Source organism: Thermobia domestica, chromosome 8 (assembly GCF_964235325.1).
Source record: "Thermobia domestica chromosome 8, izTheDome1.hap1.1, whole genome shotgun sequence".
NCBI lineage: Eukaryota > Metazoa > Arthropoda > Insecta > Zygentoma > Lepismatidae > Thermobia > Thermobia domestica.
The window spans coordinates 16,605,099-16,624,713 of record NC_137461.1 but is presented as its reverse complement, the minus strand read 5'-3'; the positions used below and the strand labels follow the sequence as shown (position 1 = coordinate 16,624,713).

Genomic DNA, 19,615 nt, shown 5'->3' with positions numbered 1-19,615 from the left:
AAAGTTGTGGAAACGAAGCGTCAATCGATGGAGTACTGCCACACGCCCTCACCTGCACCAAAAAATTCAAAGTTATCCCATCTGCTAGCAACGTTTTTTTGACATTCTGCCTCATCCTGCTTATAGTCCGGATCTTGCGCCTTTTGGTTCTTCCCTAAGCTTAAGGATCACCTTAAGGGCCAACGCTATAGTTGTGACGCGAAGGTGGAAGCAGCAGTTTCGCAATGGTATCGCCAACAGCCACCCCAATATTTCGCCGACGGCATGAAAAACCTTGTTTAGCGTTGCCGCAAATGTGTTGCCCGTAATGGAGATTATATTGAAAATTGATGCCACCATTTGTAGCTGACATTGCAAGCTTTCCACTGATACATGTATCAGTACTATCTGTCAAACACAAATAAAAGTATCATCTTGGGGGCACTACTTTCTGAATCACCCTCGTATTTTTTCTCGCAAACCAATTACCAAAACGTTTACGAGAAAATATATATAAAGTAACTTTAATTTACATATCAGTTTCGGATTAAAGGCTCCTATTTAATAGCAGTGATGGAAGCTTACTTTGAAACACAGAGCAGGCACTCTGTTCAGTGTTTGGAATGATCTGTAACAGCAAAATTTCACGCACATGTAAATTTAGTGGAACCACGTGACTGTTGACACATGAATACTAATACGAAAAAGAAATCCTTCAGTAAACATGTATGATATTTCATGATTTATCAATACAGTGTACACGACACAATTCAACGCACAGAATCGAATTTTACAATCAGGATAAGTAAAGGTGTAAATCTTCATCACTGATATCTACAAGGTTAGAATAAAATAATTTCAACACGGGCTTATGAAAGTTCAAGATAATAGGTACACTCATGTCCAAAATTATTGTCGCATATCTATAACTTTCTTCTTGTAAGAATAAAATTTGATAACGCTTTTGCAGGGTACTTTTAATACTCATACAATGTGTATAATCGGGAAATGTATATTTGTGGTAAATTTCATAGGAAAAAAATTAGAAATATGAAAATTAGAATGAGTAAAACAAAATGTTGCTAAATGGACAAGAAAGTTTTATTTTCATTATATTGTTCTTATTTACTGCTCTTTTGACATGAAATTTGCCACATACATGTCTTTGCCGATTATACACATACTAACATTATAAGAAATACAGGGCGAATTTGTTATCAAATTAAATTCCTAGAACAACATATTTATAGACATGTGACAATAATTTTGGACATAAGTGTACATGCTTGATTATTTTGAGCACATACTCATTCAGAGTACTAAACAAAAACATTGAGTTTTTGAGTCACAAATGAAAGACTAGTAACAACCAGTAGCGTACACAGAATTTATTAAGGGGGGGGGAGGTTTCAAGCATCTAAGTTCACATTATAGGAGTATCATATTCAAGGGAGAAGAGTTAAAACTCGTAAAACTCCCCTCTTTGTGTACGCCACTGGTATCAACGTTTGGAGATTTTGTACTATCATTTTAGTCTCTTCGTCTTTTTTCCTCCCCACTTTGTCTCCGACGATGAATCATTTGAAACTCAAAAGCTCAGTGTTCAAGTAGTGATTTCAATGTGTACTATACGTTTTAAACAACCATGTGAGGACTTAACATACATATACAGATACTCGAGAATATTTCTTTTTCTAAAAAACCTATTCATATAGAAGAATTGATGTCTGTTCGAGCGCTGCAAACTGTGTCTGTGCTGAGGCTTGAGTTTGTTCCAAGGAATCTACTGTACACAACCTTACAGCGTTTGGCATAAAGGAACGAAGATGACGCTCCCTGTTGGAAGAAAGGAAAAAAAGGAATCATTATTATTATGTCATATAAATGTAAGCACAAGGGTAAGTCACAAGTCTTGCAATATTTCCATAAAGTAAACAGCAGGAACGTGTATGCTCCCTGATCAACCGTTAATACAAGGTCAAACTGGCCCAAGGAGTAGCGTGGCAAGCGAACTATTTAACACGGAAGCCGCCACTCTGTCAGTATCTTCAATCAGGTTTTGGTGCTCAACAACGTCTAATAACCCGGGTATAACGCTGCGGTAACACTCGAAGATCAGCAAAGGTCCAGACGTCACCGGTTAACTGGTTCTGGGGTCATACGACACGTCATTGAGGAAAAATCCATCCAATAACAGACGACGATTCTGTTGTCGGGACTAACTCGGTATGTCCCAGTCTGCTGTAGTACGTCACTTTCACAAGCTCAGGAAAATTATCAGGAACTGCCACATTGTGCCACATGACTTGACCCCAGCTCAAGCCCACAGCAAAGTGGATGTGTGCCGACATCTGCTACAAAATCCACGTGATGTGCGTTTCCTGAAATGAACTATTTCATGCGACAAAAGATGGATGCTTTTCCGAAATACGAATGTGCAAAACAGTGATTGAGCAATGGCAGATGGACATGGAATCGAGGAACTGGCAAGGTGGTGCCTACAGATAGTGCAACACGAGGGGCTATACTTTGAATGTTAACCTCCCGTCTTGGTACTATAATAAATACAGATATGTTGTGCGCTATAATATTGCAATACTTACGACTTATCCCTGTATTATATGACTACAGTTCCAAAAAGACACCCAAAAAATCTTACTGTTGTCACCGAAAAAGCAATCAAAAAATAACCTTAAAAAATCCTCTATGATCAAAATAAAAATAAGTGTATAATTTTGTGGTTCAGGATCTGTACCCAGACAGAAATTACAGGTGGTTTACAGGCGCCTGTGAAACATGCATAAACAGGCATATTTTTACAGGCGCATGTACATGCGCCTGAAAATGGAACACTTTTAAACGCATGAGACAGGTATCGATTTTTTTCACGATCATTGCATGTTAATTTTATGGAAACAGGTAGTTTTCATGTTAATAGGGTTGCAACCTTGCAACGTGAAAAATGCATGTAAACAACAAGTAGACATGTACGTAACCGGCATATTTCATGTTGTTGACATATACGTTACCTCATGAGGATCTGCTTTTCATTTGATAAGAATGTAATTCACATGTTAAATACATGTAAAAACAGGTGTTAACGAATTAGTGGGCGTGTTAGCGGAGTATACATGTAAAGTACATCGCATTAAGTACTATACATGTGTCAGGACCTTGCATATGTCCATGACAAACTGGAGACTTGGTGCCTGAATATTACATGTTTCCTACACCTGTAACATTAATGATTGACTCCAATCAACCTTATTCCTGGCAAGCACCAGTTTAACCCATTTATTGGCAATCATGATCATTGCATTTTCCGTTTACATGCACATTGCCTGTACATTGCATATAGGTAGGTTCACACTTCGCATGTACACGGAGATAATACAGGCAATGTATTCAGTTTTAATCCCATGCATTATACATGTGTCAGGACCTTGCATAGCGAATGTCGAACTGGAGACATGTGCCTGAATATTGCATGTCTCCTATGCCTATAACGTGAATGTTTAGCTCCAATCCACCTTGTTCACTACACGTATCTGTTTAATCCATTTATTGGCAATCATGATTATTGCATGTTCCCGTTCACCTGTACATTGCCTTTACACTGCACGTACGGGAGTTACACACTTCGCATGTACACGAAAATGATAAATGTAAAATAACATATTCTACATAATGCGTTTTCCATGCTATACGCTAATACATGGTATTTACATGTAATGCGAATGTCACACATGTATATTACATGTGTTGATAAACAGGCACCTTCCTTGTACTTTTCATTCTTACTGTATTGCGAATGTTATCAACAAGCCATTCAAGGTACTTTACATGCACATATTCCCTTTATTTACTTGCATGTGAGTGATTACGTGTACATTGCATGTTCTCATTTTAATGTATAGGCTCTGTACAACGCGTGTTTCCGTGCAAAATTTCCAACAGAAGTTCAATACTTTTTCGACATGCATATCACCTGAAGACAATGTGCCTGTAATATTTTCTTTACATGTGTTTTCGCCGAAACAGACGCCTGTATAATGCCTGTCAAAATCTGACAGGCTTTTACAGGCAGTTCCATGTACAAAACATTGCATGTTTCCTCAAAAATTTTCATAATAGTAGCTAAATAATCGACACTTCACTACGGATTCTGCAATATAGGCGAGTACATTCCTAAAAATATGCATTTAATTTCTTCACTTTCTATTTCAGGCATATCCATAACCCAGAGGGTCTTCAATGCATGACCTACGGGCCACTTATCTGCAAAACCCCGTTTCAAACATTAAGTACTTAACTTGAAACCATATTTAAAAAAAAAGAAAAAGAAAAAAGAAAAGAAAAGAAAAAAGAAAAAGAAAGAAAGAAAGAAGAAAAAGACGTTTTTAATTTGTCTCACGATAATGCTTTTTAGGCTAAATAATACGAGCGATTAATTATAACGAATAGTTTTGGAAGAATTGGTGGAATGAGAATAAGGGAGGAAACGGGAGAGCTTCAAGACTAGAACCAATACCCCTCCGTACCACAAGTAAGCGCTCTGCCACTGAGCCACTGTGCCCCCCTTCCCCCTCCTCTTCGCCATGAAACCAGACTACAGCAGTTCTACCGCAGTACAGCTTAGTGGTTCGCGAGTGTCACTGAATTGTAAATGAGGCTCACATTGCCTGACGAACTGAAGATCCCTGCCTTAAGCTTCTTCTCTGAACTTGGCTCCACAGCCGAAATATAGACTTTACGTAAGACACAATTATACTTTGGCACACAAGTACCGCTCTTGTGAGTAATCCAAGTTACAAGAGAATAATATTTGCTAACAGTGTATCACTTTGCGATAGAATAGTAGATTCCTGCGCATTGTATAATTCGTATTAAGAGTGTTTAATTGTATGCACACAAGCCTTTCTCACAACAACCAACTCCAGCTTTTAGACTACATTCTTTATATATATATATATACACGTGGATCAGTCAGAAAGTTAGTCGCGCTCCTTCGTAAATATTTTCGGTCAAAGGCTATTATGATGAAACTGTAACAACACTGCAGACATATAGCTGTATCGTGTGACGTAGCGGCTTTCACAAGGCAAGTGGAGGTGTTCTGATAATCAGTCGTAAACATGTCTCGAAAGCTGCAAGTGGCGTCCAAATTGGAAATGCTTGCAGTGATTCGTTTTTTGTGTGCGAAAAGATGTAACTGTGTTGAAAGTTATCGGCAGTTGCATGACGTGTATAGTGAAAATGCAATGTCACGTCACAATATCGCGAAGTGGTGCAACATGTTTGAGAACGGAATTACAGATATTAACAACAAACGTGCGAACTTCCGACAAAGTTTAGGTGGGAAGTGTGGGATCACCCTCCTTATAGCCCAGACCTTTCACCGTGTGTTTGGTCCCATGAAAAACGAACTTTCAAAGCGACGATAGCACTAGGATGACGAGGTGAAAGCTACAGCTCAAGAATAGTTATTGAGCATTGCAGGGCCCGAAAAGTTGTACCACGCCTCGACAAATGTTTAAATAACGGAGGTAATTACATTTAAAAGTAGATTGTGAATGCAACTTTACGATACAAAGTTATTGTAAAATTTCTATCCTGTTTTATTTTCTTAAGCAGTGCAACTAACTTTCTGACTGACCCTCATATTATTTATATATATACGTGGGACGTTCATTAAATATTTCCTCTGACCTACTTATAGTTAATGTAGGATTCTGAAATTTTACGTGTATATATATATATATATATATATATATATATATATTGATACATAAACACGTGTATTGATACACAACTATATCCATAAAGACGACTGAAAACGGCAGGAGAATGGTAAGCAGAAGCGACGACCCCGACTCCTCTTGCCCCTCCACTGACATTACTACAGGCGATCAAAAATGGGAAGTTTCATTGGTGTTATTGGGATTATTAACATTACGGCGCATTGTTGTAACATTTCAATGCACAACAGAACAGAATCATTCAAATCATCAATAATTACATCAACAGAATCAAATAATTACGAACACTTTTCAATACTATTTTATATTTTGGAATAAAAAAATTCTATTTGCTAAACTTTGTTTAAATTAGCCTTTGAAACTAGGAGGTTTTATTGGACCACCCTGTATAAATCAACAATGACAGTGAACAGGAATTTGAAGAACGTTATTCCTTATATGCTCTTTAATATTCAGCATACCATAAAAGGTTTACCGATTTAGTTGAGCTTTTTATTTCATATTCCAAGCCGTAGGAGATTGTTGTTGTTGCAATGTAAGAACACATCGCAACCCCCAAGATAAGACTATTGTAACTCTAAAATGCAAATTTTACAGATAAACCAAAATAACAACAAAATTTTTTGTATCTAAAGAACTTTGGTTATCTTTTCTGTTTATGTTCTGTAACGTTATTTCAATATGTATAGTATTAATTAATGCAGAGAAAACACTTCTTACAAATCTACAAATTACAATTATTACATATTAAAAATTGGTAACAATTTAAAACCTATTTTTATTATGACACTTTGATTTTCGGTCTGTGATATGCTTGAAATATATTGTATATACAGGTGTTTCAAAACAACACAAACAAAGTTTGGAAGATGATTCCTGACACCAAGATAAGACAAAAAGTATAGACCAACCTGGGTGCAGAAATCCGTCATTACGGAGTTATAGGCTGCCGAAAACAGAAAAAATGAACTTTAAAAGGTCCATAGCTCGAATACTATGGGACCTACCCTAGTCAAGACTTCACTTAGAAACTAATATGTGTCTTATCCAAATATCCATGTTTAAGAATCCTGCGGGAGCTTCTTCATGGCTAAGCGATTAGCGCGCGCGCCTTTGGCATGAGAGACCCGCGTTCGATTCCCGCCGGGTGCTCATCTGGTTCGGATTCCACGTTAATCAGTAGATCCCGTCTTATATGGCCTTACTGCTGGAAGGGACGTTAAACTCTAAATCGACTCAACTCAACTCAGAATTCTGCGGCACTTCGGAACAATTTTTATAGAGGTAGTTGGTGGTGTATGCCCGTAGTAAACCTTCCTCTATAAAAATTGTTGCGGAAGTATCACATGATTCTGAAACATCAATATTTGGATAGGGCACATACTAGTTCCTAAGTGAAGTCTTCATACGACTAGGGTAGGTCCCAGAATATTGGAGAGCTATGGACGTTTAAAGTTAATTTTTTCGGAAGCCTTTAACTCCGAAATGACAGACTTCTGCATTTAGATTGATCTATACTTTTTGTCTTATCTTGGTGTCAGGAATCATCTCCCAAACGTTGTCAGTGTTGTTTTGAAACACCTTGTATATAAAAGGGTTGTGGACCTATAATATTACAGCGACACGACAAACTTCTATGTTACAAACTCCATGTAAAAAAAATAGTGCAACTTTTTTTTTAATGTTGCTAGACTTTAAGTGCAAATATAATGATACAATACCTGTACTAAACACAATTCTTAGGAAGATTCAGGTTCAATTCCCAGCGGAAGCTCATATCGTTCGGATCTCACGTTAAGCTGGAGGTCCACGTCTTATATAGCCTCGCTGCAGAAAAAGAAGCTAAACTCAAATCTAATCAACTAATACTTGTTTCAGTATTATATGTAGTACACAGTCTAAATGATAAGATGTCAATAAAAAAATTAAAAAAGTATTTTACCTGTGCGTTTTAAGCGTGCTGGACTGATTGAACTGACGTCCACAATGTTCACATCCATACGGACGCTCCCCTGTGTGGATTCTTTCATGGCGAATGATGTGAGACAAATGGTAGAATTCTTTTCCACATGTCCCACACATATATGGCTTCTCTTTCGTATGGGTTCTGGAAAGCAAGAAATCTTTATATATATAAATGTTCATCTTAATCATTCGTGTTACAAGGTGCAGCAGATTTTTGTTTTTTCTTAGAAATTTCCCATTGAAATGCTCAGGAGTGTGCCACGCGAAAAGGTTTACAAGATATATGCCCAGTCGTTTGCAAGATGATCTGAGTCATAACAACACGCAAATATTTCAAATTATTTATTTTGTATGAATGAAATTAAAGATAAAAAACAAAAAGTTTAGTTACTAAAAACATAGTGCATATAGGAATTCTGAACGTGAAAAAATTAGTATGCCAATGAAGAGAAAACATTTAACCATCAGAACATTTTTATTATTATTATTATTATTATTATTATTTTAAAGATCCGTATTATGATTACTGCGAATGGATAAAGAAACAAGCGTAATAACCAAGCTAGGGAATCGAACTTGAAATCCGTCCAGCACCCATGCGTTGACAGCTTCACTAATGGCACTGGAATGCATATAAAGCTATCCGCAAACAAACGCTGTTACAATGCAAATTGTGACGAACAAATCGAAGTTTTGTTCCAGCCTCGCCATAAACAACCGCAATAAACCACAATATTAAGAGTTATATTTAAAGCATAACTTCAGCAATTTGATTTCACTGTAAAGAACACAATATAAAACCATTATTGGCGGGTCATACACATAACGAGCACCGAGGAAAATATTACTCGTATGATTTAATTTCTTGTGTATTTTTATATATGTTTCTATACACTTACATAACGGCATATAGAGGATAAATAAATAACTGACTACAGTTCTATACAGGTTTGACTATTTCACGGCCATCTTCTGCAATGACATGTCGTTCTTCTCGCTTCTCAGACGAAGAACCGTCCATGGATCTAGAACCCAGGTGTAAAAAGTAATCTCGAAACACTCATTTCACATTTATTCATTTCGTCTGCACGTGCACTCTCGTTGGCTGGAGCATTACCGTGACGTATAAGCAAAGTCTATGACAGTATGTTACCGGTCTAGTTCCCATGGATAAAGTTCACACGTAAATAAAGAGTCCATTGTAACGTAAAATGAAAGAAAATGCAGAAATGAAAACTAAATGCTCTTCTTTAAGTACATTCCACAAAATAAAGTAAATGCTCTAAAAATTGGTTCATGATAAAGATCATTTCGACGGTCGAGGATAAATTAGTTAACTCGCTAAATGGCAGTTAAAAAAAAAAAAAAAAAAAAAAAAAAAAAAAAAAAAAAAAAAAAAAAAGTTTGAACTTTCCAATATGGTGAACACCAAGTCTATATTGACTGTTTCACAATTTGTAAGTAAAGAAAGGATTTATTTTTCTTTCGATTTTTTTTTTTTTTTTTTTTTTTTTTTTAATAACGACTTAAGAGGTGAATTTTTCTCCCAACTGTTTCAATGCTGTCTGGCATTTTTTCAATGTGTTAGGAAACTACCCAAATGTTACCATTCTACAGAACAGTTGAAGACATTGGAAAACATGGCAGAGAACATCAAAACAGTTTCGAAAAATTTTTTGCCAAGTTCTTATCTCTAAATTATTCAATATGTATCCTATAAGTACAATTAGCAAAAATGTAAGAAACGAAGAGTGATATTTAACAGCTACTTTCTGACAACTTAGAAAATGAAATATTTACTTCAAGGTGTTACTAATATTCTTTCGGTTAAATTAATGGTAATATGATGGTAAAAGAATTACCGTCTTTGCGCGAATATGGGCCGTACTTTTTTCCTACACTTTGGTTTGAAAAATCATGGTGTGGCCTATTATCGATATTTTTCTCCTCAAATCATAAATTGTCAATCTCAAAATGACATGTACACGTATCTTGTAGGCTTAAATTAATATCATTACAAGTTACTTCTATAAACCATCAAAGACTTAAGAAGAAACTAGCAGAAAGATTTAACTTGTTCGCAAAAATTGCCACCTTCATTGGGTACCGGTAACACTTTAAGCTGAAACAAAAAGCACTTGTACACTTAATTCTTTTATTAACAGGAACGTGTATCTTTGTCATACAGTATATATAATATATACGATATATTTATATACAGTACCTATTCTGTAAAAAAAAACCTTTTTAACTGCGTCAGCTTGTTTGTATGCAGCCAAAATCAAGCACAATTACTTCCCACCATCTGATTCTTCACCCTTCCTAGACGATTCAGAATGCTGCTCAGAGTTACTATCACACAGAAGGTCATCTTTGAGTCCCATCAAAATTATTGGAAATTGCAGTTTTTTTTTTTTTTTTTTTCAACTTTTCATGACAAGTTCTTTAGATATTAATCGCCAAGTAGCCAAAATTCAACGGCACACTTCTAACACAGACGCACGTATCAAACAGCTTCCTGGGGTCGAAGTTGCTTTGTTCATGACGTAATTTCTATAGAATTGTCTTGCACTAGCTTTGAATGGATGACTGATACACACACATTCAAAGGCTGCAACACACTTGTCATGCCACTAGGAATAATCACTGGGTCACAATGTCTTTCTTTCAGTTTTGGTTTCAATCGATTGTCAATGTGCTCGCAAAAACTACCCTACAGAAGCATTGATTCTGAGCGAAGAGAAGTATTGGTTACTTACTCCACACTGCTGAAATCCAGTCTAGGATCAGTTCTTCTCTCATCCACCCACCGTCATGAGTTCTTATAATAATACCAGCTGGGAAACTTTCTCCCTTGAGCAGGGTTTTAATATTAAAAACAGACAGTGACAATTTGCGTCCATCATCAGATGTAATGCTCAACATCACTGTGCACCACTGCTTTTCAGCACCACATGTACATATTGGCATGCTATGTTCCTCTGCATTATTTACGTGGTGCTGTTTGGCATATCAAAATAAGACCTGCGTTTGATCTGCATTACCTATCTGGGAATGTAAAAAAAAAAAAAAAAAAAAAAAAAAAAAAAAAAAAATTGCGTCTAAGTTTGATCACGTAACGCTGAAAAGATATCAAAATGTTTTCGTAAGCTTGAGGCAGTGTACCTTTCCCGAATTCTGAACGAAGTGCGTCAATGTACTTACCTAATGAAAGGAAATAGACCCCTATGCTCATCCACAGAACCATGTAAGGTAATAAAGCCTCATCACAGAAGATAAGATAGGTCGAAAACCTCCGAAATTTGAAGTTTTGGCAATTTTTTATTCATAGAGGGAAACAAGATGGACCACCCACACTTACACAGGTACATATCCCGGTCCTATACTACCATACTAAAACTTTTAAATTTGACAATTTCCGAAATTTAAGGGAGATGGTCTTATTTACTCCTCCCGAAATATAGAGTGGGCCAACGTACCCATTGCCAAAATTTAGAAGAGTGGCCCTAGGTCATTGGTCTGGGTCACTGACCCCACATCAGTCATAAATCTTTGCTGACTCGACTAGATATATGTCTGCTCTACTACTATGACTGAGCTACTGTGCCCCTGATAATAGTAATAATACTGATGATTATTATGATGATGGTGATAATAAATCTGAAAATTCAAGTGTTGAAAAACACTTTTGATATATGGATAGAAATTTTGAAGTGTATCTGCAATATGATTTCAATCGTAAGTGCAACATAGGACAAAACCAATAATAAAAACAGTTTCTTTTTCTTTTCCTTACCGGAGATGAATTTTGAGATCATATTTTTTGTAGAAAGTTTTGTTACAGGTAGGACACACATGAGGTCTCTCCTTGTAATGGTCCCGTTTTATATGTTCCTACAAAAAGAAAAATAAAATAGTTAGACACTAAGAAAGAGTATTGCTAACAAGATTTATAAACATTATTTTTCTAATTTAAGAGAAAAACCTGTTCTCTAGAAATTTTATATAAGTAGTCAGGTTTACAAGTATGGATGACTCACAAATGGTTTCTCTTTAAATCAAAGTTATATAAAGGTAACCAAGAAAATTTTGTCGCTTCTTGTGGAGGTCTGTGTTCAATTGGCCCTCACACCGTGAGTTGAATGCGAATGGAGATAAGGCGAATATCAGTTGTTGATGTGGGAACATACTACCTGGTTGTCGCAGTTCAGTTACACCGTGAACGTGCGTAAGGACAGAGTGAACATAGGACCTCCACAGAGCGTCATAAGGGAGTGTATGCTGTACGGGTTTAAGAACGGTGACGAAACACTCGAAGACGCACCACGTACCGAAAGACCAACACATGTACAAAATTAAGATTTTCAGGCAGTAATTGAAGCGAACAGTGGCCAGATATGTGAGGAACTGGGACTACAATTCAGTGTGACTGGAGAAACCACTTGGCAGCACCTCAATCAATTTGGGAAGCACTACAAGTTGGGTCGATGGGTCCCACATGATTTGACTCCGGGTCAGAAAGCACGCGAGCAGACACCTGTGTTTCTTTGCTGTATCGTCTGAGGAAGGAGCTATTTCTGGACGCTGTTGACATGTGATGAGAAGTGGGTCCTGTACGAAGCCCCACGGCGCCGTCATAATTGGTTAGCATCCCATGAACCGGTTCCAAAACAGCCGAAATCAGTACACTAGGTGAAGGTCCTCCTATGTGTTTGGTGAACTACTCGCGGCATTGTGCATCGGGAACTGCTACAAGCTGGTCAGAGCTTCAATGCAACTGTGTACTGTCAGCAGTTGAGGCGTGTTCAAGAAAAACTCAAAACTCTAGAGCTGGCACTTCTGAATCACAAAGGGGTCCTCCTGTTACAGGACAGCGATAAGCTCCACGTGGCTAGGATAACCTGGGACGCCATTCTACGCCTTGGATGGGCAACAGTTGCATCAGGCATACTCTCCAGATATTGCACCGTTCGATTATCATCTGTTCCATTCCTTGGACAATCATCTTAGAGGACACCAGTTCAAATCCTTAGCAGAGGTGCAAAATGCACTTGGTACCTTCTTCGCTTCACGGCCCACCAAGTTGCACCGCAATGGAATCCATGGCCTCCCAGAACGTTGGCAGAAGGTCGTCGAAGCTGATGGGGACTATTTTTGATCTTCCAGGTACGTCTTAGGTGACATATCGATGTTCGAGGGTGGTGGGTGAAAAAACGACAGAACTTTATTGGTTACCTTTATATATTGTAACTACGTAACAAATGCCTCGACGTATTACCGCGAACATTAGTTTGCGTTTTCCTTCTGCATCTTACATACAAAATTCGTCTGTACTCGAAGTCTCTTATCGGGCCCGTGTTCGATTTCCGATGGGGACACCCGGTCGAAAAAATGTAAAAACTTTTCAGGCCAGCTATGCTAAGCGAAGTTTTCCTCATTCAAACCAAGCAAACGCCAGGATGGTACCTTCTATAATGATCACTGGCCGCTTCCTTCCTTAATATCCAATTTCCCACGCAGTGGGATTGCCGAGGGATGTCACTCCTTATACATGTTTCCCTAACGTGACCACAGCTGCCGAAAGCCCAGAAATCTAATTCTTAGTCCTAATCCCTCGAAGTCTCTTATGAAATTCGAATACTTTGTATGGACATCTTAGTGAACCACCCATAATCCTTTTAATTCCCACCTCATTTCTTTTCTAACTAACTAATTAACTTACTCTATGGCCTATGGAACCCGGAGGTTCAATTCCGCGTTCACAAAAGCTTTACATTGACCTCTATCCTTAGCTAATTCGATCCAGTTTCTACTTTGTATTCCTATCTCTGCGAGATCTATCTTAATATTGTTCTCCCATCTGCGCCTAGGTCTTCCTAATGGTCGTTTTCCGTTTGGTCTTCCAGTCAAGACTTTGAAAGCGTTTCTACTTTCTTCCATTCTAGCTACATGACCCGCCCACTTAAGCTCCTAGACTTGACGACCCTAACAATGTTGGGTAAACCGTATAAATTATGTAGTTCCTCGTTATGAAGTTTCCGCCATTCCCCATTTCCGTTCCTCTTGGGTCCGAATATTCTTCTCAGGATCCTGTTCTCAAATACTTTCAGTTTATGTTCTTCCCTCAGATTAAGCGACCACGTTTCGCAACCATACAGAACAACAGGCATTTCTTTTCTTCCATGTCAAATAACAAGAAAAGTTTACCGGTAATTATTTTAAATGAAAAGTCTAAGTTGGCCACCTGCTTATGTTGCATTTTTCCATAAGACATACATTACTTATTACTCCCAAGACTTCTTATTTTATATAGAGAGAGATAATACAGTGAAAGCTGCTAAGTTGGCCACTTCTATAATTTGACCACTTTCCTATGGAACCTATATTTTCTCATAAGACATATATTGCTTAGCAGTTTATAACTTGGCCACTTGCCTTTGTTGCCCTCTTTCCTACGGAACCTGTACTTTCCTATAAGGTATACACTCTATCTATACGTTTATAACTTCGACACCTGCCTTTCTTGGCCTCTCTCCTAAGAAACCTGTATTTTTCTATATGACATACACTATTTATTAGTCTATAACTTGGCCACTTGCCTTTGTTGGCCTCTTTCTTACGGAACATGTATTTTCCCATAAGCATACACTACTTATTAGTCTATACTTGGCCACTTGCCTTTGTTGGCCTGTCCTAAGGAACCTGTATTTTCCCATAAGATATACACTACTTATTAGTTTATAACTTGGCCACTTCTTTTGTTGCTCTCTGTCCTAAGGGAACTGTATTTTCTCGTAGGACATACACTATTTATTAGTCTATAACTTGGTATCTGCCTTTGTTGCCCTCTTTGTTGGTCGGATTGAAGCAGCGTTGCTTCTATCCTGCTAATGTTACATTCACCTCTGTATGTTGGACACCTATGTAATTTTTATTTTTTAGGAACCCTTTCAGACTATATTTTACTCTTGTGTGTTGGAGAGATAGTTAGTGAATCACAGGGAGAAAAGAAGAAAGCTTGTTCATTGAAAGTAACCTGTCCAAAAATAAAGCAAGCAGCATTTCTCTTTATTGCTTTTATGACTATCGTCGCCAAGTGCATCGAGAGATTAGTAACATCAAGGCTTCCTATTCATACAAGATGAATAGAATATATATATACAAGATGAATTATTATTTACCAGAAAGTAGTGTATTAATCACTGTATGTACTTTCGCTAAAATATTTCGTCAGATAAGATGGGTAAGAAGAAGGAAGATAAAACAGTAAAAATTAAGAACAAAAGAGTAACTATCAAGCGTGCAGATAAGCGCCATGTTGGAATACAGGGTCATGCATTTACATGGTTGTGTTACCAGACTGAAAGATGAAGGCGAATGCAGAAAGATGAAGTTAATGGGACAGTGAATTGGTAGAAGTGCAGGAGAACGAAGGAATAGTAACGAAGAACTTGAAGAAAATTTTTTATATGATAGATGGTAAAAGGATTGAAAAATAAAATATATATTAATAACGAAGTTAGTACAATATATACTAATAATTAAAAATAATAAGTCAAATAGGAGATGACGCAGAATGGAAACTATGTAGAAAAAATAATTAGTTAAAAAAGAAAGTAGCAAAGATAACGGGGGAAATGTGTATGGAGTACAGAATAAGTGTGATGAGGTAAGCTATTATAGACTGTTAAAAGCAGAGGGTAGTTCATGGATAGGATAGTAATGTAAATGTCTTCCGACCTGTTTCTGAGGGACATGGAAGAATCTGGGAGAAGAATTTTAAGAATATTTACGCTAAATTTGTGCTCAAATGCACTGTTGTAGAGGTTTTTGCGTTCTGAAACAGGCAGATAAAAAAATATGAGCTTTGTTGAAGTATCGGTAATTAATAATGCGAATCGAAAGAGGAGTTGAATTTTCGCCAATACAAAAAGGCTGGTTAATAAATGCATTTTAGAATGTAAATGAAGTTAGAAGGATTGCAAGGTCAAGATGGTATTGAACATAAGTTTCATATCTGGGTGTCTGGGACTTTTATCGGTGTAGGTGTGCTTTCTTTTAAGGAATCAGTTCCCGTAATGAGGCTGTTAGTATGGTGGTTGAGACGAGGCTTTCAGCAAACGATTTCGGGTGGATATGGAAGCCTTTCTGGTTTCAGGTGAGATAGTAAGTATGGGATATGCATGATTCATTTGATTCTTTAAAGAATGGGCGCTGTCATTACGTAAGGAAGTTCGTAGTAGCGAATTCTACAGTGGCTTGTTTTCAAAGGAACTTTTGGCACGACTGATGAGATGGAGAATACCCCTGCTGCAGAGTCCTGACGACAAGATTTTGAGATAGCTACTTCGATGCGACAGATGCAGGTTCATCTAATAATCAAACCAGTAAGGCAAGGAACGTTTCACATAAAGACAGTAGGAGTTCTCCAAATGGAGACATTGTTTACTGTTGATAGATTTCATGTGCACTTCAGTCTCGAGATATCCATTCTAAGTGTGACATAGAGTTATCATATGTCAGCATGAGATCACGCCTGCATTTCAAGAGTATAAATTTTCGTACGCATACTTTTTTACGAAATTCCCTAATTTGTTGACATGTTCTAAAATCAAATGTAATGCCAATTTAATTTTAGACATTTCACATGCAAAAATATGTTTAGCTATTTGCAATTAAAGAAGAAATTGTTTTAAAAAAATTGATCTACGAGGAGCGGTCAAAAAGTTCCCGCAATTTTGTTGTAGGTCTTTATTACCACAATAGCAGTTAAAAAGTTCCCGGAATTTTGTTGTAGCTCTTTATTACCACAATATGCAGTCAAAAAGTTCCCGAGAATTTTGTTGTAGCTCTTTATTACCACAATATGCAGTCAAAAATTTTCCGGAATTTTGTTGTAGCTCTTTATTACCACAATATGCAGTCAAAAAGTTCCCGGAATTTTGTTGTAGCTTTTGATTACCACAATATCCAGTCAAAAAGTTCCCGGAATTTTGTTGTAGCTCTTTATTACCACAATAGCAGTTAAAAAGTTCCCGGAATTTTGTTGTAGCTCTTTATTACCACAATATGCAGTCAAAAAGTTCCCGAGAATTTTGTTGTAGCTCTTTATTACCACAATATGCAGTCAAAAATTTTCCGGAATTTTGTTGTAGCTCTTTATTACCACAATATGCAGTCAAAAAGTTCCCGGAATTTTGTTGTAGCTTTTGATTACCACAATATCCAGTCAAAAAGTTCCCGGAATTTTGTTGTAGCTCTTTATTACCACAATAGCAGTTAAAAAGTTCCCGGAATTTTGTTGTAGCTCTTTATTACCACAATATGCAGTCAAAAAGTTCCCGGAATTTTGTTGTAGCTCTTTATTAACACAATATGCAATCAAACAGTTCCCGGAATTTTGTTGTAGCTCTTTATTACCACAATATGCAATCAAAGAGTTCCCGGAATTTTGTTGTAGCTCTTTATTACCACAATATGCAGTCAAAAAGTTCCCGGAATTTTGTTGTAGCTCTTTATTACCACAATATAAGTACACAATTACTTAATCGCGTTCGAAACACACACACACACACATATATACATACATACATACACTTGTTTCGGCGATCCTGCGATTGCTGGAAAGACCGGAGAAAGTCTTCGCATCTTCGAAGTTCAGCTGTCGCGTTAGTTTTTCTCTCTTCTTTGTAGGGTAAATTTGAGGCCAACTTTTAGCGTTGGGAAGAGCCAAACATCTCTTGGTGTTAAACTATTTTTAAGGCTATCAGAGTCTCTGATAAACCCGATTTTTCCCCATTTGAACATGAACTTGATGGTTGAGCGTTGTTCGATCTGTGAAATTCCGCCAACTGGTCACTATACACTCCCCCGCGTTCAGCTATACTATTTGTACACTGCCTATTAAGACGTGTTGACACTTGTTAGATTCATAATTAGACAACCTAAGGACTGTACTATACAAGATTCATTGTGATTGCATCAGAAATGCCAAAACTACAACAATATTTCAGGAACTTTTCGACTGTCCCTCGTACTGAAAAATATAAATATCCAAAGTCAAATCATGCTATATAAGTACTCTTGTTCGATTACTTTTCATACATTTAAATATTTTTCACAATATTTTAAGAACAAACTTTAAGGTATAAATAAAACTTATCATTCTTGAGTCAAACATTAACGCTTATATAGCGAGTTAGCCAGACTGAAGTGTGTCCGCATTTTGGCATTTTCAGAACGTGTAACCTTAACGTAACACATCAAGGTAGGTAACTGGGTAGCTGGAGAAGGAAATTAGGAAGGAAAGTGTCTATGAATCGAAAACAGAGAAAAAGTTGAAGTATAGTGATGAGTGGAATATTTGTTTCAAGCGCCCGATGAAGAACTTAGCGTCAGGAGGCCAAGCGAGTGTCCTTGATTTGAAGATAGTGATTGCTTTCAAATGTGAAATTGTTTCAGGATTAGGACAAATGCGCCAAATTAAACTAGGGATTGTATGTTATGTTTTAGAGTTCATGGCGTATGTTTAGGAATTATTTACGAGCGCTGAGATTTTCGTAAGTAGATAATAGAGTTACATCTACGAAGGTTTGGGTGGTACTCGGATGCAAAGCTACGGTGATGGAGCAAACAGATGGATAGAAGTGATTTGATCTTTGAGTTATCATGTGAGAACCTGAACGTGGGCTTCGGAATGGTAGCAAAGAAAAGAAGAGGTGTGTTGTATTCGGTGGGAGTCCCAATATCCTGGATTGCGAATTTGTCGAGATTTCTTAGTTACAACCACATATACGAGGGCTATCCAGAAAGTACCAGACGTTTTGGCCTATCGCGGTAGGCGGGGCTAGAGTCGCCATCTTGGTGTCAGACCGTTGCTACACTCAGTATGCATTCAACTGTAGTAGCGTGAGGATTGTGACCCTTTTACTGTTCTTTCTGAGGCGTGTTACAATGTGCGCTGCAATGGAAAATCCACCTCTTGTTAGGTGCGTTCTGTGATTAGGTTTTTGTTGAAAAAAAAAAAAAAACTAATTGAAATACATCGCGAACTGTTTGAAGTATACAGATATAGAATGAATGAAGGCTGAGTTTTTCACGACAACGCACGTCCACACACGGCCAAGCGTACTCGAGAGCTCTTGGATGGTTTTGGAAGAGAGGTGTTCGATCACCCATCATACAGCCCGGATCTGGTGCCAAGCGACTACCACCTCTTCCCAGTGATGAAGACACGGCTCGCTACACAACGCTTTGATATTGACGCCGAACTGCATGCCGGTGTAAACCAGTGGTTGAAATCGCAAGCGGCAGATTTCTATCACAACGGTATTGAAAAACTTGTGCCACGGTAGGATAAGTGCTTTGATTTGCATGGCGATTATGTGGAAAAGCGTGTATCTTTCAAAAGTGTATAATACAATTTGGTTTGTTCATTCTGTTACTTTTTTTTTTTTATTTCAAAACGTCTCCTACTCTCTAGACAGCCCTCGTACATACATATTTAGATGTCTATATACACAAGAAACTGAAAATACCTGCACTTGTGACATAGTTGAGTACTCCTTCGTACACAATTCACAACGAAATTTTGGAAGCGGATTAGGCGAGTGCAAGAGCATATGTTTGTTGAGCGTTGATTTCCATGCAAAAGTCTGTCCACACGCTTTACACTCATAGCTTTGAAGTTCAACGAAATGGATACCTGAAAATATTTTTTTAAAAAGGTTATTTTCTCAAGTTACTAATAAAGTGGATCGATCAAGAATATAACAAGCAATATTTAAAAATACTAACTACTCTTAAGTACTAGTCAAAACATTCAATATCAACTTTAAATCACTTTTTTAAAATTTCCCTCGACTTGAAAACCCTGTCCCAATTTTCTAGGTTGTTAATTTTTCTTATTTAAA

The 19,615-nt window shown here is 37.4% G+C and overlaps 1 protein-coding gene across 3 annotated transcripts in view; it reads right to left on the bottom strand.

Moving 5' to 3' along the window:
- Nucleotides 1-1,555: 1,555 nt before the first annotated feature.
- LOC145692716 (uncharacterized) overlaps nt 1,556-19,615 on the bottom strand; it is a 53,217-nt gene continuing 35,157 nt past the window's right edge. For all 3 annotated transcript variants that reach the window (XM_081768132.1, XM_081768131.1, XM_081768133.1), the window contains exons 6-9: nt 19,241-19,407; nt 11,500-11,597; nt 7,681-7,845; nt 1,556-1,815 (exon numbers count right to left, since the gene is read on the bottom strand). In XM_081768132.1, the coding sequence (XP_081624258.1) occupies nt 1,683-1,815; nt 7,681-7,845; nt 11,500-11,597; nt 19,241-19,407 (563 nt within the window). In that variant the 3' untranslated portion in view covers nt 1,556-1,682. The remainder of the gene's footprint in view (nt 1,816-7,680; nt 7,846-11,499; nt 11,598-19,240; nt 19,408-19,615) is intronic.